We start from the raw sequence: 22886 nt of genomic DNA, 5'->3' as shown, positions 1-22886 counted from the left end.
TTAATTCCTCTTTGCTATATAATGGAATATATTCCCAGGTTCCTAGAATTAGGATGTGTGTATATTTGGGGGGGGGCATTATTCTGCCTATCATAGACCTATAATAAGAAAGTTCACTTACTGGATTAAAAAACTAAATCTGTTGCATTCAAGAGTCACATTTGCAACTGATTTCAAAAGTCAAACCAACTGCAAGAAAGGAGATGACAGGGGATCCCTGGGTGGCGCAGTGGTTTGGCGCCTGCCTTTGGCCCAGGGCGCGATCCTGGAGACCCGGGATCGAATCCCACATCAGGCTCCCGGTGCATGGAGCCTGCTTCTCCCTCTGCCTGTGTCTCTGCCTCTCTCTCTCTGTGACTATCATAAATAAAATTAAAAAAAAAAAAAAAAGAAAGGAGATGACAAAGTTTATCATGTCTGGGTGAGGGTAAGAGCAGCAGTCTACTAGTAATCTGGTAGATTTCAAAGATAAATTATTAAAATGTTAAAATGACTAATAATGAAAATGTAAACAATGAAAACCTATCAATATGGCCATAGACTATGACACTAATCTGACCATTTTTCTTTTAATAATATACATAGATATTTTCATTGTGGGCTTCTACATGCTACTATTTATTAAATAATCACAGATAAAGTTGACAAAATTCCTAAGGAAACTATGGAAATGAACACTAGAGTACATAAAAATAGCATGATTCTCTCTACAGAGAGTGTCAAGTAGCAGGAAAAAAATTAGGCTTTCTTTACATACACACAGATTTTTGCAGATGGGGGACAAAAAGGATCATGAGGCACTGACACACAATAAACACAAATCTAAGGAGGGCAGATGTAACAAGTACTGTGCGTTACATGCAACTGATGAATCACTAAATTCTACCCCTGAAACTAATAATACACTACATGTTAACTACAATTTAAGTAAAATCTTTCAAAGATAAAATAAAATTTAAAAAACCGTTTGAGGGGATCCCTGGGTGACTCAGCACTTTAGCGCATGCCTTCGGCCCAGGGTGCGATCCTGGAGTCCCAGGATCGAGTCCCACATCGGGCTCCCAGTATGGAGTCTGCTTCTCCCTCTGCCTGTGTCTCTGCCTCTCTCTCTCTCTATGTCTATCATAAATAATAAAATCTTTAAAAAAAACTGTTTGAGTGCTTTCAACGTATGGAATGTATAAAAATGAAAAAGGAAGTCTCTGCCCAGAAGTTAGCTCACAGACTAATAGGAACAGAGGGAGGAGATAAGATTTTTTGAAGTATTAAACAGTTTTGCTGTATCCCAGGGGACTGGAACACTCAGAGTAAATTCTGTAAATCTTGCGGGGGGGTGGGGGGAGGCGCAGGAAGCTAGGCAACCAGGAGGTAAGGCACCAGAGGAAATAAGGGGAAAGTATGCTAGGGTAACGAGGTAGAGGGATTTGGATACTAAGGTAAAGTCCTTGGAATTTATTAATAGGCAATGGGGAGACCCTGAAGATTTTCTGAACAGAAAAAAAGGCACAGAACAATGTGTAAGGTAGATTGTAACTGGCAGAGATTGGAAGCAGAAATTCTACACAATTCATAATAAACTGACAACAATAGACTGAATGTTGCCTAACCATATGGATCTTTTTCAATGTCCACTTGTGAAGCAGTGCAGCAGAGCCAAAGAGATTATTTGTGCAGCTCTGTTTGAATTGTCAGTTCTTCATGAGCAAAATGCAGACAATACTATCTCTAACAGGCAGTGCTGAGGTAAGAATTAAATAACCTATCAGAAAGCACCTATTGCAAGGTCTGGCACCTAGCAGGTAAGAGCCAATAAATGCTTGTTTCCTTCCTTAAGTAATGACTAAATCCACGATGAAACTGAACACTATTGGAGAATATTTAAAATACTACTAAAACATTAAAACATCTGGGCTGCTGCCAAAGCAAGGTTCAGAGAAAACATAACCACTCCCAAAGTAGAACTAAAAGCAAAAAAGAAAAGAAAAAAAGAGGCAAAGGGAAAACTAATGAACTAAGTCTTTATCTAAGAAATTTAGGGAGGGGAAAAAACCCAAAGGAGCCAAAATATGGAAATAGTAAAACTAAAAGCAGAAATACAGATACAAAAGTGAACCAATCAGTAACACCAACAGCTGGTTCTTTGAAAAAAATGAACTACAAAGTTGGTCAAATAACATACAAAGTTGGTCAAATAACATACTCAGAAATTTTAGAAGATGTAATTTATACACACATTTGTAATTGGGGAAGAAGGTATGTCAACTATACCAACACATTTGACAGCCAAGTTAAAAAGATGACTGCATATCCAATAGGGAATTCCAAACCTCACTGGTGAGCAGAGAATGTGATGCAGTAATAACACAATGACCAGAAAATTTATTTAACAAAAAAGTCAGTCAAAGCCTAAACTACTTTGAGTCACTTTTCAAGAAACATTTAGACCGGAGTCCAAGTATAAAAATAGATTTTGCTTAATTCTCCACAAACCAGCAAATGGAAGTTCCGCTGGATATTGTGGCATAAACCACTACTTCCTAGATTTCACTTTTCCAATTATACCTTTACAGTGGATGTCTTCCACTCTATAAATCTGCCATGCTAGTACACAATCACTATGGAGCGTTACAGGGGTCAAACTACAAAGCTAGTATCCTCTCTGAAATGTATACGGAGCTTTCTGCTTGAGGCTCAAATTCTCTCTCTCCCCACTTTGTAGGGAAAATAAAGGGATGGAGGGAGGGAAAGGTAGGAAAGAGATGACTCTGAGTGTCAAAGTTCCAATATCTGTTTTCTGCAAATCAAAAGAATGCAGATGGACTCATTTTAGATCCATCAGTCTTTTCCAGTTACATGCAGCAGGCATACACACATGCACATGCATACACATGTACACACAAACGCATGCGTGCACACACACTTTGGGTGACACATCCCTGTGGATGCCTGTCTACTACTTCAGAGAATGGCTCCAACTGACAAACTGCTGACACTCTCCCAAACTGTTAAAGGGACTGTATCTCTTACACTGAGCAGAACCTTACTGACAAAATTTAAATTCTCTTAGTGCCAATTTTAATTGGTTTCATTAAGATGAAAAATGTTTAAAAGCATATAACCATAAGATGTAAGAAAGCACAAAAGCCCAATAAAAACAAGTCACTCTTAAGGAGAACTAGAATGAGGCCAGACTGGAAGTTTATCAGCTATGCAATCATGTGTGTGTGTGGGGGGGGGGGATTCACTCTCCCTAAGCCTATCTCCTCCTGGATTTGCTCACATATTAATTCACTAAGATTGGGGGATGTGGAAGCCTTGTGTAAATGATCGATTTTACCTATGTTTTGCTGCCAGGAGTATTCTAAAAGAGAAAAGTTGTAACAATCCCACTTAGCAATTGTTTTTCTCCCTACTAGGCCATAGCTGACAAAATAAGAATCATTAGATATAAGGAGCCTATCTCAATTCAAGGCTTGCATCTTGAATTCTAGTACAGGTACAACCTATGATCAGGCAAGGCAACTGGAAACCTCAAGCTCAGTATTGGGAGGCTTAACTCCTAGAGTCCTAGGAAACCATCTAAAACTCCTCCCACCCACTGTCTCTCCCCTATAACAGAGTCTCCGATGGTACATGTCTATTTGTACTCAACATCCACTCATTCAGCGCATTTATTGAATGCCTCAACATCCTGGACTTCAAAGAGCTCACAGCCAAGAAAAACATGTGATATGTGTGTAATTATCAAGTAATGGGAATGATATTTTTAAAACCAGAAATTATGCATTCAAATGGGACTTGTCGCCTTTAAACAGTCCCCCTGGGAGGCAATGAGCTAATTCCACTTCATTGTTCAAACCACCTTTAGAGCTTTCCTCCTGGAATTGCCTTAAGAACCTGCAGTCTCTTCTTTTGAATACCCTCAATGGTGCCAACTCTTCACTGAGAGCGAATTCAATTTTTGGAAATGGCCAAAAGTCAGTCAGAGCCAAGTTTAATGAGTAAGATGCATGATCAAACTAGGTGGCACTATTTTCGTTCAAAAATGATCCATGATTATTAAGCAATGAGACAGATTTCCTTATATGATTTGTAATCTGACTCTGAAGGAAATTTCAGATGAGTAACAAGGAATATGAATAGTGGAATTGGTAGATACATATTTCTTTTTCCTAAGTAACTTCTTAGAGGAATAATATTCATTTGGATGTGTAAGCTTAGATATAAGTTTTGCTTTGTGTAATCACAATTCATAAATAGAAGGTTCCTTGGGATGTTGGACCCATTGTGTCATGGGCAGGCCTGTCACTAAATTAGAGAGGTCGCATGGCACGCAGGAATGAGCACAGGCTTCAGAAGATCAACTGACTCACGTCAGAATCCTGGCCTGGCCCCTTGCTGCCTGTGTGACTTCAGGGATGTCGCAAGGTCTCTAAGACTCTGCAAAACAAGGCTGATCATCTAACTTGCAGAGTTGTTGCAAAGATGTGAGATAATGCCCAACCCATGCTAGGTGCCCCATAAGTCACACTGATGATTAATAATAACCTCAGCATAATTGAGAGGTTTTCCTTACTCTAGGTGGCTTGCGATGACAGAACAACAGGTAAACAAACAGAAATTTGGGTGGTGGGTGAGTAGGTCATGAAAAGAACCAATATACGCTCACTACCTTTGGGTCTGGAGCCAGCTTTAAAACAAAAAAAGTAATATGTAAATAATATTTGCAGTAATCATTATTAATACCACATGTACTATTTTTAAATCATAGGACATGTGCCACCTGCAATGCTGCCACCACACTGACATTTCGTCTGAGCATACCAGGCCCTCTCAGGAACCCTGTGCCTCTACATCCTCTGTCCCTCCTAACATGCCTGCCCTCTTGTCTGACAAAACCCTACAATTATACCCTCCAAGATCACATCATGGAACCTTCCTTGACTGTTCTGCCAGAACTGGTGGCTCTACCCCTCGTGCTTCCACAGCATTTGGTTCCCATCTCTGGAATGCCTGTTTCTGTGGTGAATTTTAACTTCTCTTCCAATTTCTGCTTCTACTGCCAGGTTTGAGCATGGAGAGGAATTGTTTCTGTACTTAGAAACACCTAGAGCATCTCTTGGCACACAGTAGGAACTTGGGAGATGTTTGATGAATGCTTTAAATATAAATATTTTATAAATGACTGGTAAAGGCCAGGTAGCTACCTTTTGTTAACAGTTACCAGAAATCACATCCATTTTTCCTAAATTCAAAGAAGAGACAAGATAACTTACACAGACAACAGAATGGATTTAGAAGTTGTGGCATATGGAAACTTCTAAACACTACTGACCTCCTTAGTACTCCGTGCTCCCATGAGCAGCATCCCTCAGCTTTCATCCCAGACCAGGACACCTGTGGGATGCACCACACTGTCAGGAGTTCACTGCAGATGATTCAGAAGGCCTAGCAGAGTTCTCACAGCCTTCCAGCACTGCCGGGCTACCATGGCTAAAAGGCCTTCTCCAAGCCAGCAACTCCAGCAAGTTAGCAGAAAATATCAAGGCTCCATAGTGTGGCCAGGGTGCTGGCTTAATGCCACCTACTCCCAGATCCCCACCTCCTACAAGCACCTCAGAATCAGTCTGCCAATTCTGTACACTACTGATAGTCTCCTATTCAATGAAGAAGGCTCCCTCACTGTTATGTTAGAAAGCATCAGGCATTCAGAGAAGGACTTGGTGGGTCCAGTGTGCCTGTTTCAGCGAGTCTTAACCTGTATAACTAAAAAGAAGTCCATGATCAACCAGTTCTGTGCCAGATGGAAATAGGCAGAGGGTCAGCTGGCAGCCTTGTGCATCTGAGCGCTGACATTTGTGAATCATTGTCCGTTACTGCAGTTTTCCAGAGCCCTGGCAATACAGCAGTGGGTTCAGACTCATCAAGATCAAAAGACTGGAAAGGAGATTTGGAGCCATGGCCCATGCCCTGGAACCCACAAAACCATGACAGTGACTATTTTTGTGACACACATAATCCACAGAGTAAAGGCAGCCACGTTCTGCCTTAGCGTCACGGTCTTTCCTGTCTCTCTAATGGAATGACTGCATTCTGAAGGAGGGCAGAATACGAGAAGAAAGAGAACCAAGCCACAGACCACCAGAAAAGCCATGATTGGAAGAAGCTGTTTTAGATTTCTCCTATAGGCTCTGGAGAGTCATCCATCCATTTTGTAAATATTTACTGAGTCAGGTGCTATTCCAGGTATGCAGGATAACATAATGGACAGAAATCATGGCCATGGTCCCATGAAGCTTATAGTTTAGTAGGGGAGAAAGGCACTAATCAAATAAGCACACAAATATAAGGGTACAAATAACTGCTATGATGGAAGAATTCAGCATACTACAGAGACTGTATAAACAAATATCAGTGGACTTATTAAGTCAGAAAGGCTTCCCTCAGCAAGTAACAAGTGAGCTAAGTTCTCAAGGATAAATAAGAATTAACTAGATCAGGAGGAGAGGAGAGGGAAACATTCCTGGCAAAGAGAACAGCATGTGCCAATGTCCTGGGGTTTCTACCCAGGGGGATGTTGAACTGGCTCCAAATCAGATGCAGGGAGAAAGGCAGCAGCACCAAGGTTAGAGACCCTGGCACAAGGTATTTTCCTGTCTACGCCCCCTTGGTTTGCACTCTAGTTGTCTAGAAGGACCTCCTCCGCATGGAACAAGACTAAAGAACAATGTCAAAAACTAGGTGTGCCCCCAAGGCATGACACAACAGACCTTCCAATATTACCTGGCCACTGTCCTAGCAGTCACCACTGGGAGGCAACAGGAATGACACAACAGACCTGCCAGTATTACCTGGCCACTGTCTTAGCAGTCACCACTGGGAGGCAACAGGACTCCCACTGAAGCAACACTGTATCAGGAAAATGATGCCCTATAAAAGGTCTATAAACTTAGAGATACATTTCAATCCCAGTAGAATTAAAGTGTTGGTAAATATATTGATGATTACTATAAATCCTTTTAGATAGCTAATATTTCATTGTAATTTTCATACACCAATTTTTGGGGGTGGTGAAGGGGCTGCAGGAAAAGAAAGTGGTGAAGGATGTTATCTTTGCAGCACTATTGTGCTTTGGCAACTGTCAGCTAGTTAGAACACCTGAGGCAGTTCTTGGGTTCTGAATTATCTGTCACCTTGCAAAATAGTGCTGGAGCTATCTATTTGTAAAGCACTTTGCAATCAATCATTAATTTGGCTTCCCATCCTGCTGAGATTATACTCATTGTACAGATAAAGCAGATAAGCAAGTGGCCCAAGGATACAAAACAATTCAGATTTTACTTATCTTTCTTACCACCCTCACCAAACAATGTAGACACACAAGGCCCTTCCAGCTCCAGCCCCAGTTCTGCTACCCTGTAGATCAATCTTCAGCCCTAGGAGCAGCAGAGGAAGGTGCTGCAGTCCTTCTCCCTCACTTTCTCTCAACACGCTCCTCTATGCAAAATGCCTTTGAGGCCAACAATGATAATGACTACACTGTGATAGGGACATTGGCACTCCAGACTGGAATATGAACTCAGTAGTGCTCAAAGACGTATAAGAGCACCTAGGAAGTCACAATGGCTTGTAGTTTAAAATGTCACTGTCCCCAGGGAGTCTGCACTCCTAACAGTCTCTCCCAAGACTTCCCTTCATCCCCCACAAGCAACCCAGGCAGTGGTCTCCTCAGGGCTCCCACAGTGCAACACTGCACAGTGCTGTAAATCATCGATTTACATATTCTACTCCATCCCTAAACTGGGACCTCCCAGAATCTGAAGCACATGGCATGGGACCTAGCGTACAAAAGGCTGATTGAGGGCACAGCTTCGCACCAGCAAATAAGGGAAACAGGTATTTCTTCACAGACTGGTGGATTTGGAAGATCAATTAGGCCAACTCCTTATTCTTCAGATGAGGAGAGAATATGTAACCCAGTCACATGGGGCCTGGTCTTCAATCCAGGTCTTTTGGCTCAGTTTAGTTCCACAAACATTTTATAAGGGCCTGCTCTGTTTCAGATGCCGCCGCCACCGTGGGAGGTGCTGGGAATAGTGAGATATGCAGGAGATGGGTCTCAGCTTCAGGGAGCGCACAGCCTGGGGGAGGGAACAGAGTTACAGAACACTTGGGCAAGTGCAAGGACAGGCGCTGGATTCCTTCCTCAGTCAGTGTTCTCTCCACATAGTCCACTGGATATTCCCCAGCTGGGAAGCAGGACGGCAATATCTACTTCCTGCAAATAAACTTACAGTGAAGACTGATGAGAAACGGCGCACGGAAAATCGTCAGGTTCACCCCCAGAGGCATTATGTAAGGTATTGCCATACCCTGATACCGACTCCAAGGATTCAACGTCGTTTCAGATATCACCCGACAAAGCAGCAAAACAAGCGAGGGGTGGGCATACATGCAAAGAAAACCTCAAGGGCTCAGAGAAACTGGAGGAAACAGTTGGGGGGGGGCAGTAGGGGTGTTGGGTCAAGCGACAGGGCCCCGGCGCGTGGAACCGAGGGCAGGCAGCGGGGTGCGGGAAGAGGGGACGCCAGGGGAGCGTTGGGCCAGCAGCGAGGGTGGGCTGGCCAAGAGGAACCCGGCTCCCGCGGGGCCGAGGCCCGGGGTGGGGTGGGGTGGGGTGGGGGCGCTGAAGGCACCGGGCGCGGGAACGGGAAGTGCTGCCCGGAGCGCCGCTCGCACCGCGGGGAGCTACCCCGCCGCCCGCCGCAGCCTCACGGCCGCCGCGCCTCCCCAGCAGCGCCTCACCTCGGGTTGAAGTCCTGGAAGAGGCCCCTCAGGTTCATGGCGGAGAACTTCGCCGCGGCGGCCTCCTCCTCCCCCCTCCCCCCGCGCCGCGCAGCCTGCGCGTTACAGCGGGTTCATAGTGCCAGCGCGAGCCGTGTCCCCGCTGCCGCCGCCGCCGCCGCCGCCGCCGCCTTCACCACCTTCGTCGCCGTCACCACCTTAGTCGCCGCCGCCGCCCGGAGAAACCTGAGCCACCGCCCCCCGCCCCTCCTTCCGGGCTTCCGTACGGCGGCGGCGCATGCGCCCAGCCCCGCCCCGTCGGCCGGGAAAGCGCCGCGAGCGAGCCTCGTGCGACGCCGCCCTCACAACTGGCGGCATGCGGCCCCGGGTTCGTGCGGGGGACGTGGAGGCTATGAGAGGCGGGGAGCCCGGGTGAGGCGGCTCGGTCCAGGCCTGCGGGAAAGGAGCGCACCACCCGGAAAGGTCTTCGCAGGCACCTGTCACCTTAGCCCGCGCTGCCTTCCGGAGATTTCCCCTGAGACTCGCGGTGGGGCTGGGGGAGTTGTGGCCACGGGGACTCGTTGCGCTTTGGCGATCTTACCCCAGGCTTCACGTGTCCTGTCGGTGACTCCCAAGTCTGCATCTCAACTTCCCTCCCAAGGCCCAGACCAGCATATGGCCACATGCTGCTGGGAAGTCCCACACTCCGGTTACCCTGTGCCACAGTCATCTTTCCTCCCAACCGCCTTCTCCTCCTGGGCTGCCCTCTCTGTTGGCAGCAGACCTATTCATGGGGGCATGTCACACTGGGGATCGGGTAGTCATCCTCCCATTTACTAACCTAGTTAGAGACTCCTTGGTCCCTGCCTAAGCTTTGTGGTCACTTCCCACCTGGACTCTTCCTCCACTCTTGGTCATCCTATTTATAACTGCTAGCTTCATCTCCCTTAGACAAGTCAACATCTTTACGCCTCAATTTTTCTTCTCTGCAAAATGGAGATGATAAAACCAACTTCCTAAACTTTGATGGCATAGCATGCATAGCACTGCTTGGCTCACGCCAGTTGCTCAGGGAGTGCTGTTACTCTCCAGCGCTCTTCCCAGGCCCTACCTCCTCAAAGAGTCTATTTACTTTTGGAATTCGAGAGCTGGACAAGTTCACAGCAGGTGACCTACTCTACCTTCTTCACTTCCTGCTTATTTAAGACTTTCCATGAGCACAGCAATACCTTACACATTAGTCTAGCATCATTATGGATAATAGTTGTACTTTGTTACAATAACAGAGTTTCATGAATGGCAATTTTTATATGGGTTAGCCCTGGGGGCAGCTTGAGAAGATCACAGTTATTATGATAGTCATACCTTGTCATGATGTATCATCTTTCTTCTGAGAAACTGAAAACATTTCACAAGTGGTAATTAGGCTTCCCAAACCCACTGGAGAATGGATATTACCACAGGAGCTGCTTTTAAGGATGAGTAACCTGAATCAGGTTTGTCAGCTGCTGAAGCACCAGAAACCAGTCCCAGGCTTTTTGGTCCAGCTTCCTTGCCCATCCTCTGGGTACAGTCTAGTGTCTACCCCTGAGGAGGTTCTCAGTGAACATTTAAATACAGAAGAGAAAGCTGAGGCACAGAGAGGTTTGTATGGTGTGCCTTGGGCTACCCAGCTAGTACAGGCAAGTGGGAGGCGGCTGGAACTGCAGCCCGCACTCTGCAATGAAGTACTTGCCAACACCATCTTAATTACCAGTGACCTACCATAAACAGGCATTAAGATGGTTTGTGCTAAGATGCTTTAACAACAGCTACTCTTGCCCTTTCAAAAACTTCACCGACCGAGACCAAGTAGGCTGCTCAGAGGCCAGAGTCTTGAGGGCAGGCACTACTTTGGTAAGGTCCCAGGGAGTCCCAGAGCTGATGCACAGCTCTGCAGCTCACAGTCCCCCAGACATGACCAGATATGAGGGCTGCCCGGCCTGAGGAACAGAACACTAATGCACAAACCAATTGTTGTAATCTTTTGCTCTGATGAGCCAAATTGCTGAGGGGAGCTTATAGGCCTGTCCATGGGAACATAAGGGAAGCATTGAACTATTCCAAGGCCTCACATCACCAATCCTCACGAAGTGGATGTATCTGGACTGCCTTCAGTTCACAGGAGGCCCAGCCCTGTACTCTACTGGTGCACTCATGGAAATAAAAATCAGAATATCCAGGTGTCCCTCTTGTCCTCTCTCTGGCAAGTGCAAAAGACCCTGCTGCCAATGTACTGCCAACTCCTGACCTCCCATTCAGTGTCTCACCCTGACCAAAGGCCCAAAGCTTTACTGGCCTGTGTGCACAGACCCATGAGTTACCCAGACATTGAGGAAAGATTCTGGGCCATACACAGGATGATGCCCACATCATCTCCCCTAGCAAATTTTGATTCACCACCAAATTTCAGGGCCATCTTATTACTACAGATTCTTAATGTTCCTTATTCAAAGGCATGAAATGGCACAGAATTGAAAAAGCATGACCCCAAATAAGCCAGAAAGCACATCCATGTGGCTTTGGAGTGGGTACATGTTACAGTGTCCCAGAAACATCAGCATATAACATGGTTTTGAAGACTACCTTGGATTTGTACCATCCTTCTGATAAGTTGGTGGCTTGTCCAATTCAACATTCACACTGGCTCCAAAGTGATTGTGTGGAGGGCAGGCTTCTGAAGAGCAGGGCTGTGAAGGAGAGAATCTGGTACATTCAGGCACTTGGGTCATAGAGGGCCTGGGTTAGGGGAAAAAAGTGGCTGTGGCCTGGGGCACAGCAGGGTGGACAGAGCATGGAGTTATAAGACTCAAACCAGCTTCACCACTGCTCCAGTGGAAGGAGAAAGAGCTGGGATCCAATCCTGGGGAAGGCCAGCAGGCCCCCTAAACTCCCTGGGGGGGGGATCAGCTTGACAATGTCTTCAGCCAAGAGACACAAGATGCCAGCTGAAGGCTAAGTCACTTTCAACCTGACATTCTCCACTCTAAGTTCCCCAAAGTCCACATCCTGAATTCCACCAATTAGAGAATCACAGGAGTCCCCAGGACTCTGCTTGCAAAATGCACCACTTGCTTCCTGAGGCAGCCCTTTTTCTGGCTACTTCAAGTTGACTTGGGTAAGTGTGTCATCATTCTGTTCCTGAGATCTCCCTGAGAGGTGGCTGGAGTCTGGACAGGGGGGCTGTAGGACATATAGCTGGGTTTGGGGACTCCAGGAACTTGGGGAGGAGGCTAGGAGCAATGGAAGAAGCCAAGAAGGTAATATGTATGGTTCTGCTTGGATTTCAAGCTGCAAATCCTTGGTCTTCTTCAAGGGCCCAGAAGGAGCCACTTTATCATGGAGATGTCCCCAAGGAGCTGTAAATTGCAACCATGGAGAGATGAGAGGGAAGGAAGGAAGTCCCAAAGCACCATTGGCCCTCTTGTCACCAAGGGCGGCTCAGGAAGCAAGTGGGCCAGCATCCTTTCTGGAGCACACTTCCCAGTGAAGGGAGCAGGGACTATTTCCTATTGGAAGGTGGAGTGGGCAGGCTGTGTCTGGGCCTACAGAGCCACCATGGTGTCCCTGTATTATCCTCCTTGGACCTCTCCTGTCACCAGGGGCTCCAGGAAGGCTTCCCAGGTGGAGAGAGAGGCTCCTAGGACCTCGTCCTCCAGTGAGATGCGCCTGTAAAGACCAGGTCAAGTACATGTGGCCAGGCCTCCTGGGCAGACAGGAAGAAACATCCCTGTAAGAGGTTACCAAGCAGCTGCCCACACAATTCCCTTCTCTCTTCACTCCTGTCATGTTCTCATTCCTGCATCTCCACTCATGGCTTGCCTTTTGCCCTTTGTGATTCCATACTGGCTTTCTGCCACATGTCTCTGGGACCCTCTGCCCTTCACATAAGATGCCCTCTTATTTCTCATGTTTTCTCCTTTAAAAAATATTTTATTTATTTATTCATGAGAGACACAGAGACACAGAGGGAGAAGCAGGCTCCGTACGGGGAGCCTGATGCAGGACTTGATGCCAGGACCCCGGGATCACAACCTGAGCCAAAGGCAGACGCTCCACCACTGAGCCACCCGGGCATCCTCCCCCATGTCTTCTCCTAATGCACCCTTTTGGCTGGGGCAGCTTGCAGCCTTCATTCCTTCTGTCACTTTCAGCTAATGTCTTTCTCAAAGCATCCGCTTTGTGCCTGGTGCTGTGAAAAGCACTGTTAATACACCGTGTTGTATGTGATCACCTTCCAGGACAGGAGAACTGCTGAGCCAGTAAGAGAAGAAAGGGGATTATAGGCAGAGAGAACACTTGCAAAGGCACAGAGGTCATGCAAGTGGAGGCAGGTGGAGCTTTGGAGAAAACTGTCATCTATGTTCATTCTCTGTGGAGTCTGAGTCTCTGTGGAGTGTGGAGGCACCCTCCTTTCAGGCAGGTCCTCTAGGTTGGGCTCTGAGAGCTCATCACAAAAGTGTTTTCCTGGGGCGCCTGGGTGGCTCCGATGGTTTAGCCTCTGCCTTCAGCTTAGGTCATGATCCTGGAATATCCTGGATCGAGTCCCACGTCTGTCAGGCTCCCGGCTCAGTGGGAGCCCTTTCCTTCTGCCGTTCCCCCTGCTTGTGCTCTCTCTCTTTGTCAAATATATAAAAATATATATTTTTTAAAAAAGTGTTTTCCTCAGCCTGACCCTGGAACAGAACAGGAACTGACCTGGGCCATGCGAGATCCTGTGTGTAAACACAGCATATTGAGCCAAGCAACATGAAGCCATGTCTCAGTGAGCTTGATCCATACATTTCTAATACAGGTGGATGGCTTTCTCCCAGTCTCCAGTCCATCCTGGGATCCTGTGGCCTAAAATGATTATTTTCTCTGGCTTGACATACAGCACACTCCCCCTTACCCTGGTCTATTTGCAACCCTAGGCCTGTGCACAGTGAGGACTCAGCTCCTGAATCCCTTTAGCCAGCAGCTCCCTCCCTGCATCCTGCATCCAGTCAGTAACCAGGGAGCCCCTGGGAGATACAGGCAGGAGTCACAATGTCCCAAGATCCCTTCAAAGAAGCAGGGCTCCCTCCCCCAGGCCTCAAACTGGGACCCCAGCATCTGCCAGGAGCAATGATCTATTATTCCTCAGCCTGTAGTAGCTGCAGGCTTATCTGCAGGCACCCACTCTCCTTTCTGCTCCACATTCTCCAGGTCACTGACACACTGAGGGTTTTTGAGTGTTATTACATAATAAGTTAGACCACGTTTGCACATGCCCATCCACTTGAGATGGACCATCCATTTGTTAACTAATTGTCAAGGGAGGAAAACATTGCATCAGCCAATTTACATGTGGATTGTAAATTGTGTAAATGTGTAAATTGTTGGATCAGACAGAAACTGATTCAACAATATTAAAATGTGGGGGAGAATGTATATCTCAGATGCTCAGAAGTAATAGCTCCTTAGTGCCCACCTACTTTGACAATAATTTTATATACAGATGACAACTTGTATATAATTTTTCTTAGGGGTTGAATTACACTCCCCTGAAAATTATGCTGAACTACTAATCCCAAAGAAAAGAGAGGTGACCTTATTTGGACATACCATCTTGGCAGATGTACTCCAGGTCAGATGAGCTCATTAGAGGGGGCCATAAGGAGTCTGACTGGTGTCCTCATAAGAAGAGGGGAAATTGGACATACAAAAGTACAGAAGGAAGGCAGCCATGTGAGAAGGAAAATCCTGGATTGATGAGACTGAGAGCCAAGGAAAAATTGGGGGTGCGAGATGCTGGAAGAGGCAAGAACAGAACCTTCTCCAGAGCTTTCAGGGGGAGCATGGCCCTACAAACACCTTGAGTGTGGACTGTGAGCATCCATAATTGTGAGAAAAGAAATCTGCCCACATTCAATTTGTGGTACCTTGGTAGGTAGTCCTAGGAAATGAGTATAGTCTCAAGTCAAGGCACAAATCTTCCCCATCTTACCAAAGAGGAAACAGAGAGCCAGATACTGGACCCGCTCATGTGTCCCTTCACAACCCAATTGGATTACCATGTATTCTGAAACGGAGATGAGGAGTGATGGGCTCTAGGACAGAAGGTGTAAGGATAGTTTTCACTTGGAGGTGAGTGTTGAACTGTGGCCACTGCAGGCTGCTCAGAGGTTCAGGCCTGGCCACTGCTCTCAGGACTTCCACTCCAGTCTGGTCCCCTTCTCTTCCAGGCAACTGAGAGACCCAATGTTCTCCTGCAGGCCCACTGCCCGGAGAGGTTGGAAGTCAGACACACAGCAGGCCAGTAGTTTGAAAAACATACCCACCCGGCCTGTGCAAATTCACTGCATCCCCACAATGAGAGTTTCTTATAGTGACTTAGGACAGTCTCTTCATCTGAGTGCTAGGTACATGTGCTTTTGACCCTGGATGCTATTTCAGGAGGTCCCTTGGAGTCACACCCCATATGTGCTCGTGAAGAGTTACAGGGCAGCTGTCCGGGAATCTGTCACAGAAGAAGGCAGGCAAGACCCAGGAAAGAAGTCAACTCCTCCCCACGGAGGCTGGAATTTAGGGCAGGATGTGTCATGGCTGGGGGATGGGGGCTTAACAGAGAAGCAGAACCATGGATGAGACGCCCCAAGGCAGAATGTAAAGTGGCAGGCTTGGGGCATATAGGGAAAGTCAAGACTTCCTGCTGAGGACCGGGGATCTCCTGCCTAATCCACCTTGGCCTGGTGACAACTGCCAGACACCTGGCCACTGTGTGTGAACACAGACATTGTGGGATAGGACCTGGCACCCTGGAGATGCCTCACCGAGGACCCTCGTGCTGGTGCTCAGGCGCCCTGAGTGCTCCATGCCAGCAGTCCATGGTGGCCTGGATCAAACCCTGGGCCCAGCAGTCACTTTCCTCCCAGGACAGCACGCAGGGTCCCGGCATCCAACCACGACTGGCCCACAGGCCTGCACCTGGGACTTCTGCCAAGGCCACCAGCCTCAGGATGGCGGGTGCTCCTCATCCCCCCTCTCGTGAAAGGGCCGACCTTCTGCACTGCCTGCCAACTGGGGACCCAAAGGCCCTCCTGCCCGCCTGCTTGCAAAACCCTCATGTGAACCTGAGGGCCTGTGGGGTGTGGGGGAGCATACCAGTGACCACCGCCATCACTCACTACACTTTCCTCTGCTCAAAGTGCCATTTCGGGACCCCAGGGTCCGAGGCAACTCTGGGGATGACTGACAGATCCACACCCCCTCTCTGGGTCAGCCTCAGAAAGCCAACCTCACAGTGGCCTTCACAAGGACACCAGCTTCACGGAGTGATGGCTATCACCCAGGAGTTCTCTGACAAGAACCACCAGGGACAGTCTCCACAGTCACCAGGCTAGGAGTGTCATTACCGGCCCCTAGGACACGGCCTGGGACCTAGGACCCGGGACCCAGGCCTGGGCCTAGGACCGGCCCTGCCGACGCGGCCTGGTCAGCACCCCTGGGAGCACAGGTAGGCAGAGAGGGGATCCCTGTCTGGGGACCCCCACAGCAAGATGAGTGCCAGTGAGCAGCAGCACTGGGTAGGGAGCGGTTGGCAGTGGGGAAAGAGGACTAAGCCATAAGGTCTGCAGGCTGAGGCCACGGTCAGGAGAGACAGGGCAGGGCAAGCAGCCGGGGCTGTGGGGGCTGTCCGGCTGCACCCCAGGACAGGACGCCCCCGATCCCAGCCAGGCAACTGGTCAGCGGGCAGCCGGCCTCCTGAAGGAGCCTCGTGTGGGGCCTGAGGGGATTGATGGCCGCGTCTCGGGGACCCGAGGGTCAGGTGGCAGGAAGGACTGCCCACCGGCCCTCTAAGTGGGGTACAGTGACTCTTCTGCAGAATGCCCCCACGTGCCCACCAGCTGTGGGGCAGGTGCTTCCAAGGCAGGATTACATCTGATTGTCACTACTATGCACACTCACCTGGCTGTGGTGGTTCAGGAATAGGGATCCCTCCTCACTCCTAGCACCTTGCTGCACTTCCCATGGCAAGAACCTCGAAAATCTCCACGGGCTGACAACGTGCTCTTTCCCCTGATGCACTGCCACCTGCCAGTCTCTGTTACTGTCCCATTTCAGGAGAGACCGGCACACGGGACCACTGGCGACTGAGGACCGTTAGTGGTTGGGAGAAGGTCCAGCCTTATTGTAACGTCCACCACCACACCCCCTGCCCTAAGAATTTGCTGTTCCTGTGACATATCCCAGGATGGGAGAGCAAGGGGAACCGAAGAGAAACTGAGCAGAATGAGCTGTCTGCACACGACCCTCTCAGACCACATAGGATTCAATGGCCGTGACGCTGGGGCAGTCTTCTTGCCTCACTGGGGGCAACTCAGACCTCCCACAATTCCAGGAAAAGCTCAGGGCTGGTTGGCTGGCTCAGGTCTCAGGGCACCCCTCCCTGCCTTCCTGTGGGATAGTGGCCGCTAGACACAGTCCTGGAAGGCAGTGTGACCCCGGGCCCCTCATGTCCTCTCTGAGCTCAGCTGCTCTGTGGCCATGAGGCAGCTGCCAGCAGGGCTCCCTTGGCCTCAGACAGGACCCTTCTCTTCCGTTCCTGAAAAACCAAGTGAATGCAGGAGCGCACATCGACGGTACTTTGGAAAAATGACACACGGCATAGATAAGAAGCAAAAGTGAACACTGTTTATTTTCCTATTTCCACACTCCAGCACTTGCCTGCTGCACTCTTGGCCTTTCCAACAAATTCCAATGCCAATGCCCTGTGATTTCATCCAGAACCCAAACAAGGAGGGAAGGTCTCCCAACTTGTATCCAGGACATGACAAAACTCTTAACTCTTGAACTGGGGAAGTACGAATGGGAAGGGGTGCATGTCACTCACACTGGGCTGCAGAAAACTTCTATCTCAAAAGAACAAACATGGAGAGCTTCCTCAAAGCAACCAAACACTGGATGTTGGGGTTATCGCAGAGCCCAGGGCCCCAGAGAGGCTCTTGGCCCTGCATTCTCCCAACCTGCCCTGGCCCTTAACTCCTGAGAACACCCAGGACTTTCTCTTTACACACCCAACAGGAAAACACAGGGAGGAAGCACCCTAAGGTCTCCCTTCATGCCGACCCCACCAAAGCTTGGAAAGGGCCTAGCTACCCCTGGGGCTCTGGCCCCATCTTCCTTATCCACCAACCTCTTCTCACAGGGCCAGGGAGGAACTCACATCATTGCTACGGACCAGGAGCACATAGTCGATGACCTGCAACTTACTGGTTTCCTCATAGGCCCTGGGACCCCACAGGAACTCGTAATAGGCAGGATCGATCCTGCCACCTACCGGCATTGCATGTAGCATTCCTGCACCCAGACATTGGTGAGGAGGTCCCTGGGCTCCCCATAGATGATGTGCTCTTGTCCATCGTACACCCCTGTGACCCCCAGAGCCTCCCACACCTCCTCCTCGGTGGCACAGTCGTCCTGCAGGAGGACCAACCACAGGACCAGCCCCAGGAGGCTGGTCTTGGGCAGGCCCCACTGATCGCTCAGCATCCCATCCCAGGTGAGGCCCAGGATGGGGTTGAGGACGTAGGAGTGCTCCCTGGGATCCACTTCAATCACGTCTAGGCCAAAGACCAGCTGCATGCATCTGGATGCTTGGCTCAAGATGACGGGGAAGTCGTCCTGGTATTCTGGAGTGACGACCTCCAGCATCTCTACCTTGGTGGTGGGCTGCTTGATGCGATACTTGAGAAGCAGGAACATCAACAGGGCAAACATCTTCATGTGGAAACTGCCCTCCACCAAGGACTCCTCATCTCCTCCCTCCGCTGGATGCTGGGGCCAGGAAGCTCAGGCTGATCAAGGCCACCAGAAGCCCCACCACTGGGGGAGGGGTCAGCACTCTGAGAGCACTGGGGAACACTCAGGGCCGTGGGAGTAGCAGATCCCTCCTCTGGGGGGCCAAAGACCATGCTAGAAAAGGACAAGGAAGGGGAAGAAGAGAAGGAGGAGAAGGAGGAGGGGGGGAGGAGGAGGAGGAGTACAGAATGAGAGGAGACACAGGATACGGAAGAGAAGGGGGAGAAGGGGAAGATGGAACATCTTTCTTTCCCTCCTCCTCCACCTCAGCCCCAGAGAGCTGGGCATCCACCAGGCCCCAGGCCTCTTCTGGGTCTTCTGCCACCTTCCAAAGTTCGATGCTCTTACCTAGGGGCATGGTAACACATTCAGGCTGAACCTGAAGACAGTTGGGAGAGCTTGTCAGGGGGCAGCCCGGCCAAGATACCCTGAGGTGCCAGGGCTGACAGGGGGCCGTGCCCGGCTCCCCTGCAGAGAGCTACACTGTGTTGGGCTGGGAGAACCCCTGAAACCAGGGACGGAGAGAGCGTGCACCTCACCTGGACAAGTGGCACTGGCCCGCGTCAACTCTGGTCTGTGACCTGAGGGACCCCTGCCTCAGATCGATTCCTCTGCTGTCACTTCTTGAAGTCCCTGCAGGAAGGAAGGAGAAGGCGCCTCTGGGTGCAGACCGCCAGCCCAGCCCTGGGCCCCAGTGTGGACAGGAGGGCTGGCACATTCTCTGGGAGGTCTCCAGCAGTCAAGGTGGGGAGTCCCCTCCTTAGCCTCTCAAAAGACTGCCCTGGCCCTGTCCTTCTCAGGCCAAACTGTCCCTGCAAGATCACAGGTCCCCAACACTCAACAGGAGGAAGCCAGGGGCCCAGCTGTGGCCAAACCTGTCAAAGTCTCCAGGACTGGTCCTGGATCATGCACAAAGGATGGGCCAGCTCTGGCTTCCATCTGGGCTCGAATGGGGCGCCTCTCGCTCTTCACCTGGAGCACACAGAAGGCCAGAGAAGAATCCTCGGCTGGCCCTGAGGCCACCCTCCTTGCACCTTCCTTGCAAGGGCCCCTGCCACGACCCTCCACCAGCCAAAGTCCAGAGAAATCAGTCGGTCTACCCTCCCACCCCTCCATATGGTCCACACAAACGTCCGGGACGGCCCGGTTCCTAGGGATCCTGCTGAGGAAGGCATCTGCTCATTTCTCACCTTGACCCCTGCCAGGGCCTGGATCACGGCCAGGGCAGGGCACCCGCCTCCTCTGCTGACCTAAGTCCAGACACTCAGGCACAGGCCCTCTCCTCTCTGAGCTCAAGGATCTGGAGAGGAGGAGGGGCTCCCCCAGACAGGACCGGCCCTGGTTCCCTTCCCAGGGCTGCCAGGGAGGGGCACCCAGATTTCGGGGCAATAACCTCCTGGACCTGAGGCCTGGCTAGGGGGCCACCGACCCCATCAGTGTGGGGTGGGCAGAGGTCCACCCTCTGCCCCCTCAGGGAAGCCCTGCTCCTGACCCCAAGGGTCCCCAGTGTCTCGGGAGACCCAGATGTGGAAGTCTGGCCGCCCTGCCTCAGGCTGGAGGGCAGATCCCCAACTCCCAGGGGAACTCAGCCCTGGCGACTATCTGCCTGTTCCCCTCTGGCAGCTCAGTGTCCATCCCTCGCCTCCCCTTAGCCCCTGGACCCTCCCCCCCGCTCAGTGTCTGCTCCCGCCACACCAGGCCCCAGGCTCTCGGGTACCCGGATGTCCCAGGCCTGCCTCACCCGCCGCCACCATCCGGCCCCGTCCCGCTCCTCCGCGGCCTTCCCGGGCTCACCGTGGGCCCTGACCTCCGCCGGGTCCCCTCTGTCCCCCTCAGGGTCCATCCCTCGCCTCCCCTTAGCCCCGGGACCCTCCCTCCAGCACCCTCAGCGTCTGCTCCCGCCACACCAGGCCTCAGGCTCTCGGGTACCCGGATGTCCCAGGCCTTCCGCACCCGCCGCCACCATCCGGCCCCATTCGGCTCCTCCGCGGCCTTCCCGGCTCACCATGGGCCCTGACCTCCGCCGGGTCCCCTCTGTCCTGGGCTCCTTGGTCCCTACCCCCCTCAGGCCCTGGCAAACTTCCCTTAGGATTGGGCTCCTGAGCTCCCTGGGCTCGGGTCCCCAACCCCCCCCCCCAGCCCATTTCCCGGGTGGCCGTGTGTGTCCGGCCTCCCCAGGGCCGCCCCCAGCCCCGAGGTGGGGGCCCAGTGACTCTCTCTCGCAGGGAGGAGTGGAGGCATGAAGGTGGGGTGGGGGACCCCCGCAGTTCTCCCTCAGCTCCTCACCCCACTCCGGGGAGGGCCCGGGCCCGTCCTGCCTCCGGGGATCCGAGGCCTCTGCCCCAGGCCCCGGCATCCAGGCCTCAGCTCGACGCCGCGGCCCCACCTTCCCCCGTGTGGTCTCTCAGGGTTCAGAAAGAGCCCCCCCACCCCCCGCCGCCCTCCGGGGCCCCTCCCCCGCCCTCGGAGCCCCCTCCCGGGGCTACCTGCTGCCCGGCTGCCGCCGGCCCGGGCCTGGCCTCCTTCCAGGGGACCCCAATGCGCCCCCCACACGAGGCCCTCCGCTCCCTCAGACCTCCGAGGCGGAAGTCGGCCCACGTCACATCCGGACCCCGTGCCAGGGGTCCCTAAGGGCTGGTTGCACGTCCGCGGGAGATGGGCTCTGCGTGGCGGGGGTAGGAGGACACCTGTGGGAGGCTCCCTGGGTCCTCTCGCGGGTCCTCCCTCCCCGGACTCGGGCGGGCTGCGGCCTCGGCTCTCTGCAGACCTCAGTCGGTGCCCCTTACACCGAGCCTCTCAGGCCCCGACGTGTCGTCCCTGAGCGCCCGAGGGGTGGTTGCTGCGGCTCGGGCCCCACCGGCTCTGCAGGTCCCGGGGTGGCCCAGGGCTGCCGGCAGGGGCACAGCAGGGTTCGGCGGCCCCCAGCGTCCTGGCACAGGTCGGCTCTCAGTCCTCACCCAGGAGGCCCTCATCAGGACACAGGCCTGCTGTGCAGCCGCAGCGCCCATAGCCCCGGGGCAGGGCAGGGGCAGGGGCCGGGAGGAAGCGCCCCTTCCCACGGGGTCCCTTGGCCAGCAGCCAGACTTTAGGGACATCGTGTTAAAGGTTTAGTTTCCTGGGGGCGGCCGAGCAGCTGCAAGGGTGTCTAGGGGTGTCCCGTATTGCGGGGCCCACTGCAGGGAGTTTTCCCCTGACATGCTGCGTCATCGGGAGAAACACACCGTCCCTCTCTACCTAGCGTGTGTCCAGTGCACGCGTATGTATAAGGTGTGCAGATTATAGGTGCTGGTATGCAAATGTACGTACATATCACCTAAATACGGACAGCGACACACGTATGTGCGTGTGTGTTCCCGTTATACATGCGTTTGTATATGTATTTATATAGGTGTAGACTATATATATACTTTATCAAAAATACCTTTTCTTACTGTGTGAATTGCTTTGATACTCCCTACTCTATTTCAGGTTGATTCTGTATATTCTACTTAAGTGATTTTTTTAAGGGGCATTCCTTGCCACTAAGATGATTTCAGGGGGTTATTTGCATAGACTCTAGAGTCCAATGCCTCAATCATCCTGTCTTTCCCCGTGTCCTCTTAGCACCCCAGGGCTAATGTCATGTGTACTCTGAGGCCTTGCCTCAGATTTATGCTGGGAAGCAGAAGCAGAAGTTGGAAATTGCTCCGCCTATCAATCCTGTCATCTGCATTGATGCAGGCTGCATTCCCTCCCCACATCCCTGATGTTCCCTGCATCCCCAACCCAGACTCAATATCCAGCTCAGCAGTCTTCAGGGTCCCCCAAGGCTTTCTCCTCATTTATTGTTCGGACGTTGTTTATTCTGTGTGTGTTTTTCAAGACTTTCATTTCTTTCTTTCTTTCTTTTTTTTTTTTTTTTAAGGTTTTATTTCTTTACTCATGAGACACACAGAGAGAGACAGAGAGGCAGCAACACAGGCAGAAGGAGAAGCAGGCTCCACGCAGGGAGCCCGATGCGGGACTCGATCCAGGCTCTCCAGGACCAAGTATCTGCCCAAGACTTCCTTTTTTTTTTTAAGTGAGGTTTTAGTTGCACAGAAATGAAAACGGAAATTCCTTCCTCATCGTATTCTGATAGAAGCTTTTTCCATTAGCTAGTGCTGAATTTCTTTCAAAGGAGTCTTCTATACCCAGTCGTGATCAGATGTTTTTAGTTCCATTATTTTGTTAATGTAGATAAATACAGTTGAAAGATTTTT

General features: G+C 51.1%; 3 protein-coding genes and 1 long non-coding RNA gene across 17 annotated transcripts in view; 2 read left to right on the top strand and 2 right to left on the bottom strand.

Moving 5' to 3' along the window:
• The window catches only part of TMEM185A (transmembrane protein 185A), a 35820-nt gene extending 26742 nt beyond the window's left edge, over nt 1-9078 (bottom strand). Inside the window, exon 1 of one of the 3 annotated variants that reach the window (XM_025451622.3) lies at nt 8806-9078. In XM_025451622.3, coding sequence (XP_025307407.1) covers nt 8806-8843 — 38 coding nt within the window. In that variant the 5' untranslated portion in view covers nt 8844-9078. Of the gene's footprint in view, nt 1-5335; nt 5398-7877; nt 8127-8805 lie in introns of those variants that run through there. The other 2 variants (XM_035711903.2, XM_025451442.3) reach the window with 2 other exon arrangements.
• LOC112663802 (melanoma-associated antigen 10-like) overlaps nt 1-22886 on the top strand; it is a 331119-nt gene that overhangs the window by 222981 nt on the left and 85252 nt on the right. The window lies entirely within an intron of this gene.
• LOC125754692 (uncharacterized) overlaps nt 1-22886 on the top strand; it is a 119450-nt gene that overhangs the window by 96078 nt on the left and 486 nt on the right. The window contains exons 1-2 of one of the 2 annotated variants that reach the window (XR_007409465.1): nt 21124-21583; nt 22550-22673. This is a non-coding gene — a long non-coding RNA (uncharacterized LOC125754692). Of the gene's footprint in view, nt 1-21123; nt 21584-22549; nt 22674-22886 lie in introns of those variants that run through there. The other variant, XR_007409466.1, reaches the window with a different exon arrangement.
• LOC112663200 (melanoma-associated antigen 10-like) lies at nt 17457-21690 on the bottom strand. Of its 11 annotated transcripts, none has more exons than XR_003139253.3 (4): nt 21132-21690; nt 19521-19617; nt 19185-19278; nt 17457-18759 (listed from the first exon to the last, which is right to left on the bottom strand). XR_003139253.3 is itself a non-coding variant. In XM_025451979.3 (3 exons), the coding sequence occupies exon 3, from the start codon at nt 18568-18570 to the stop codon at nt 18121-18123; it is 450 nt and encodes a 149-aa protein (XP_025307764.1). In that variant the 5' UTR covers nt 18571-18759; nt 19185-19617; nt 21132-21566; the 3' UTR covers nt 17457-18120. The 11 variants fall into 11 exon arrangements, 8 of the variants coding, with proteins under 8 accessions (XP_025307764.1, XP_025308108.1, XP_025307948.1 ...); XR_003139291.3 differs by lacking the exon at nt 21132-21690 and adding an exon at nt 19836-20309; XR_004813152.2 differs by lacking the exon at nt 21132-21690 and having other exon boundaries at nt 19521-20307.

This window comes from Canis lupus, chromosome X (assembly GCF_003254725.2).
Source record: "Canis lupus dingo isolate Sandy chromosome X, ASM325472v2, whole genome shotgun sequence".
Lineage (NCBI taxonomy): Eukaryota > Metazoa > Chordata > Mammalia > Carnivora > Canidae > Canis > Canis lupus.
Note: the sequence above shows the minus strand (reverse complement) of the source record. Positions and strands in the feature narration are given on the sequence as shown.

Excerpts from the sequence above, each read along its gene's own strand:
- LOC112663200 (XM_025451979.3), bottom strand. The coding sequence starts at position 18,570 with ATGAAGATGTTTGCCCTGTTGATGTTCCTGCTTCTCAAGTATCGCATC.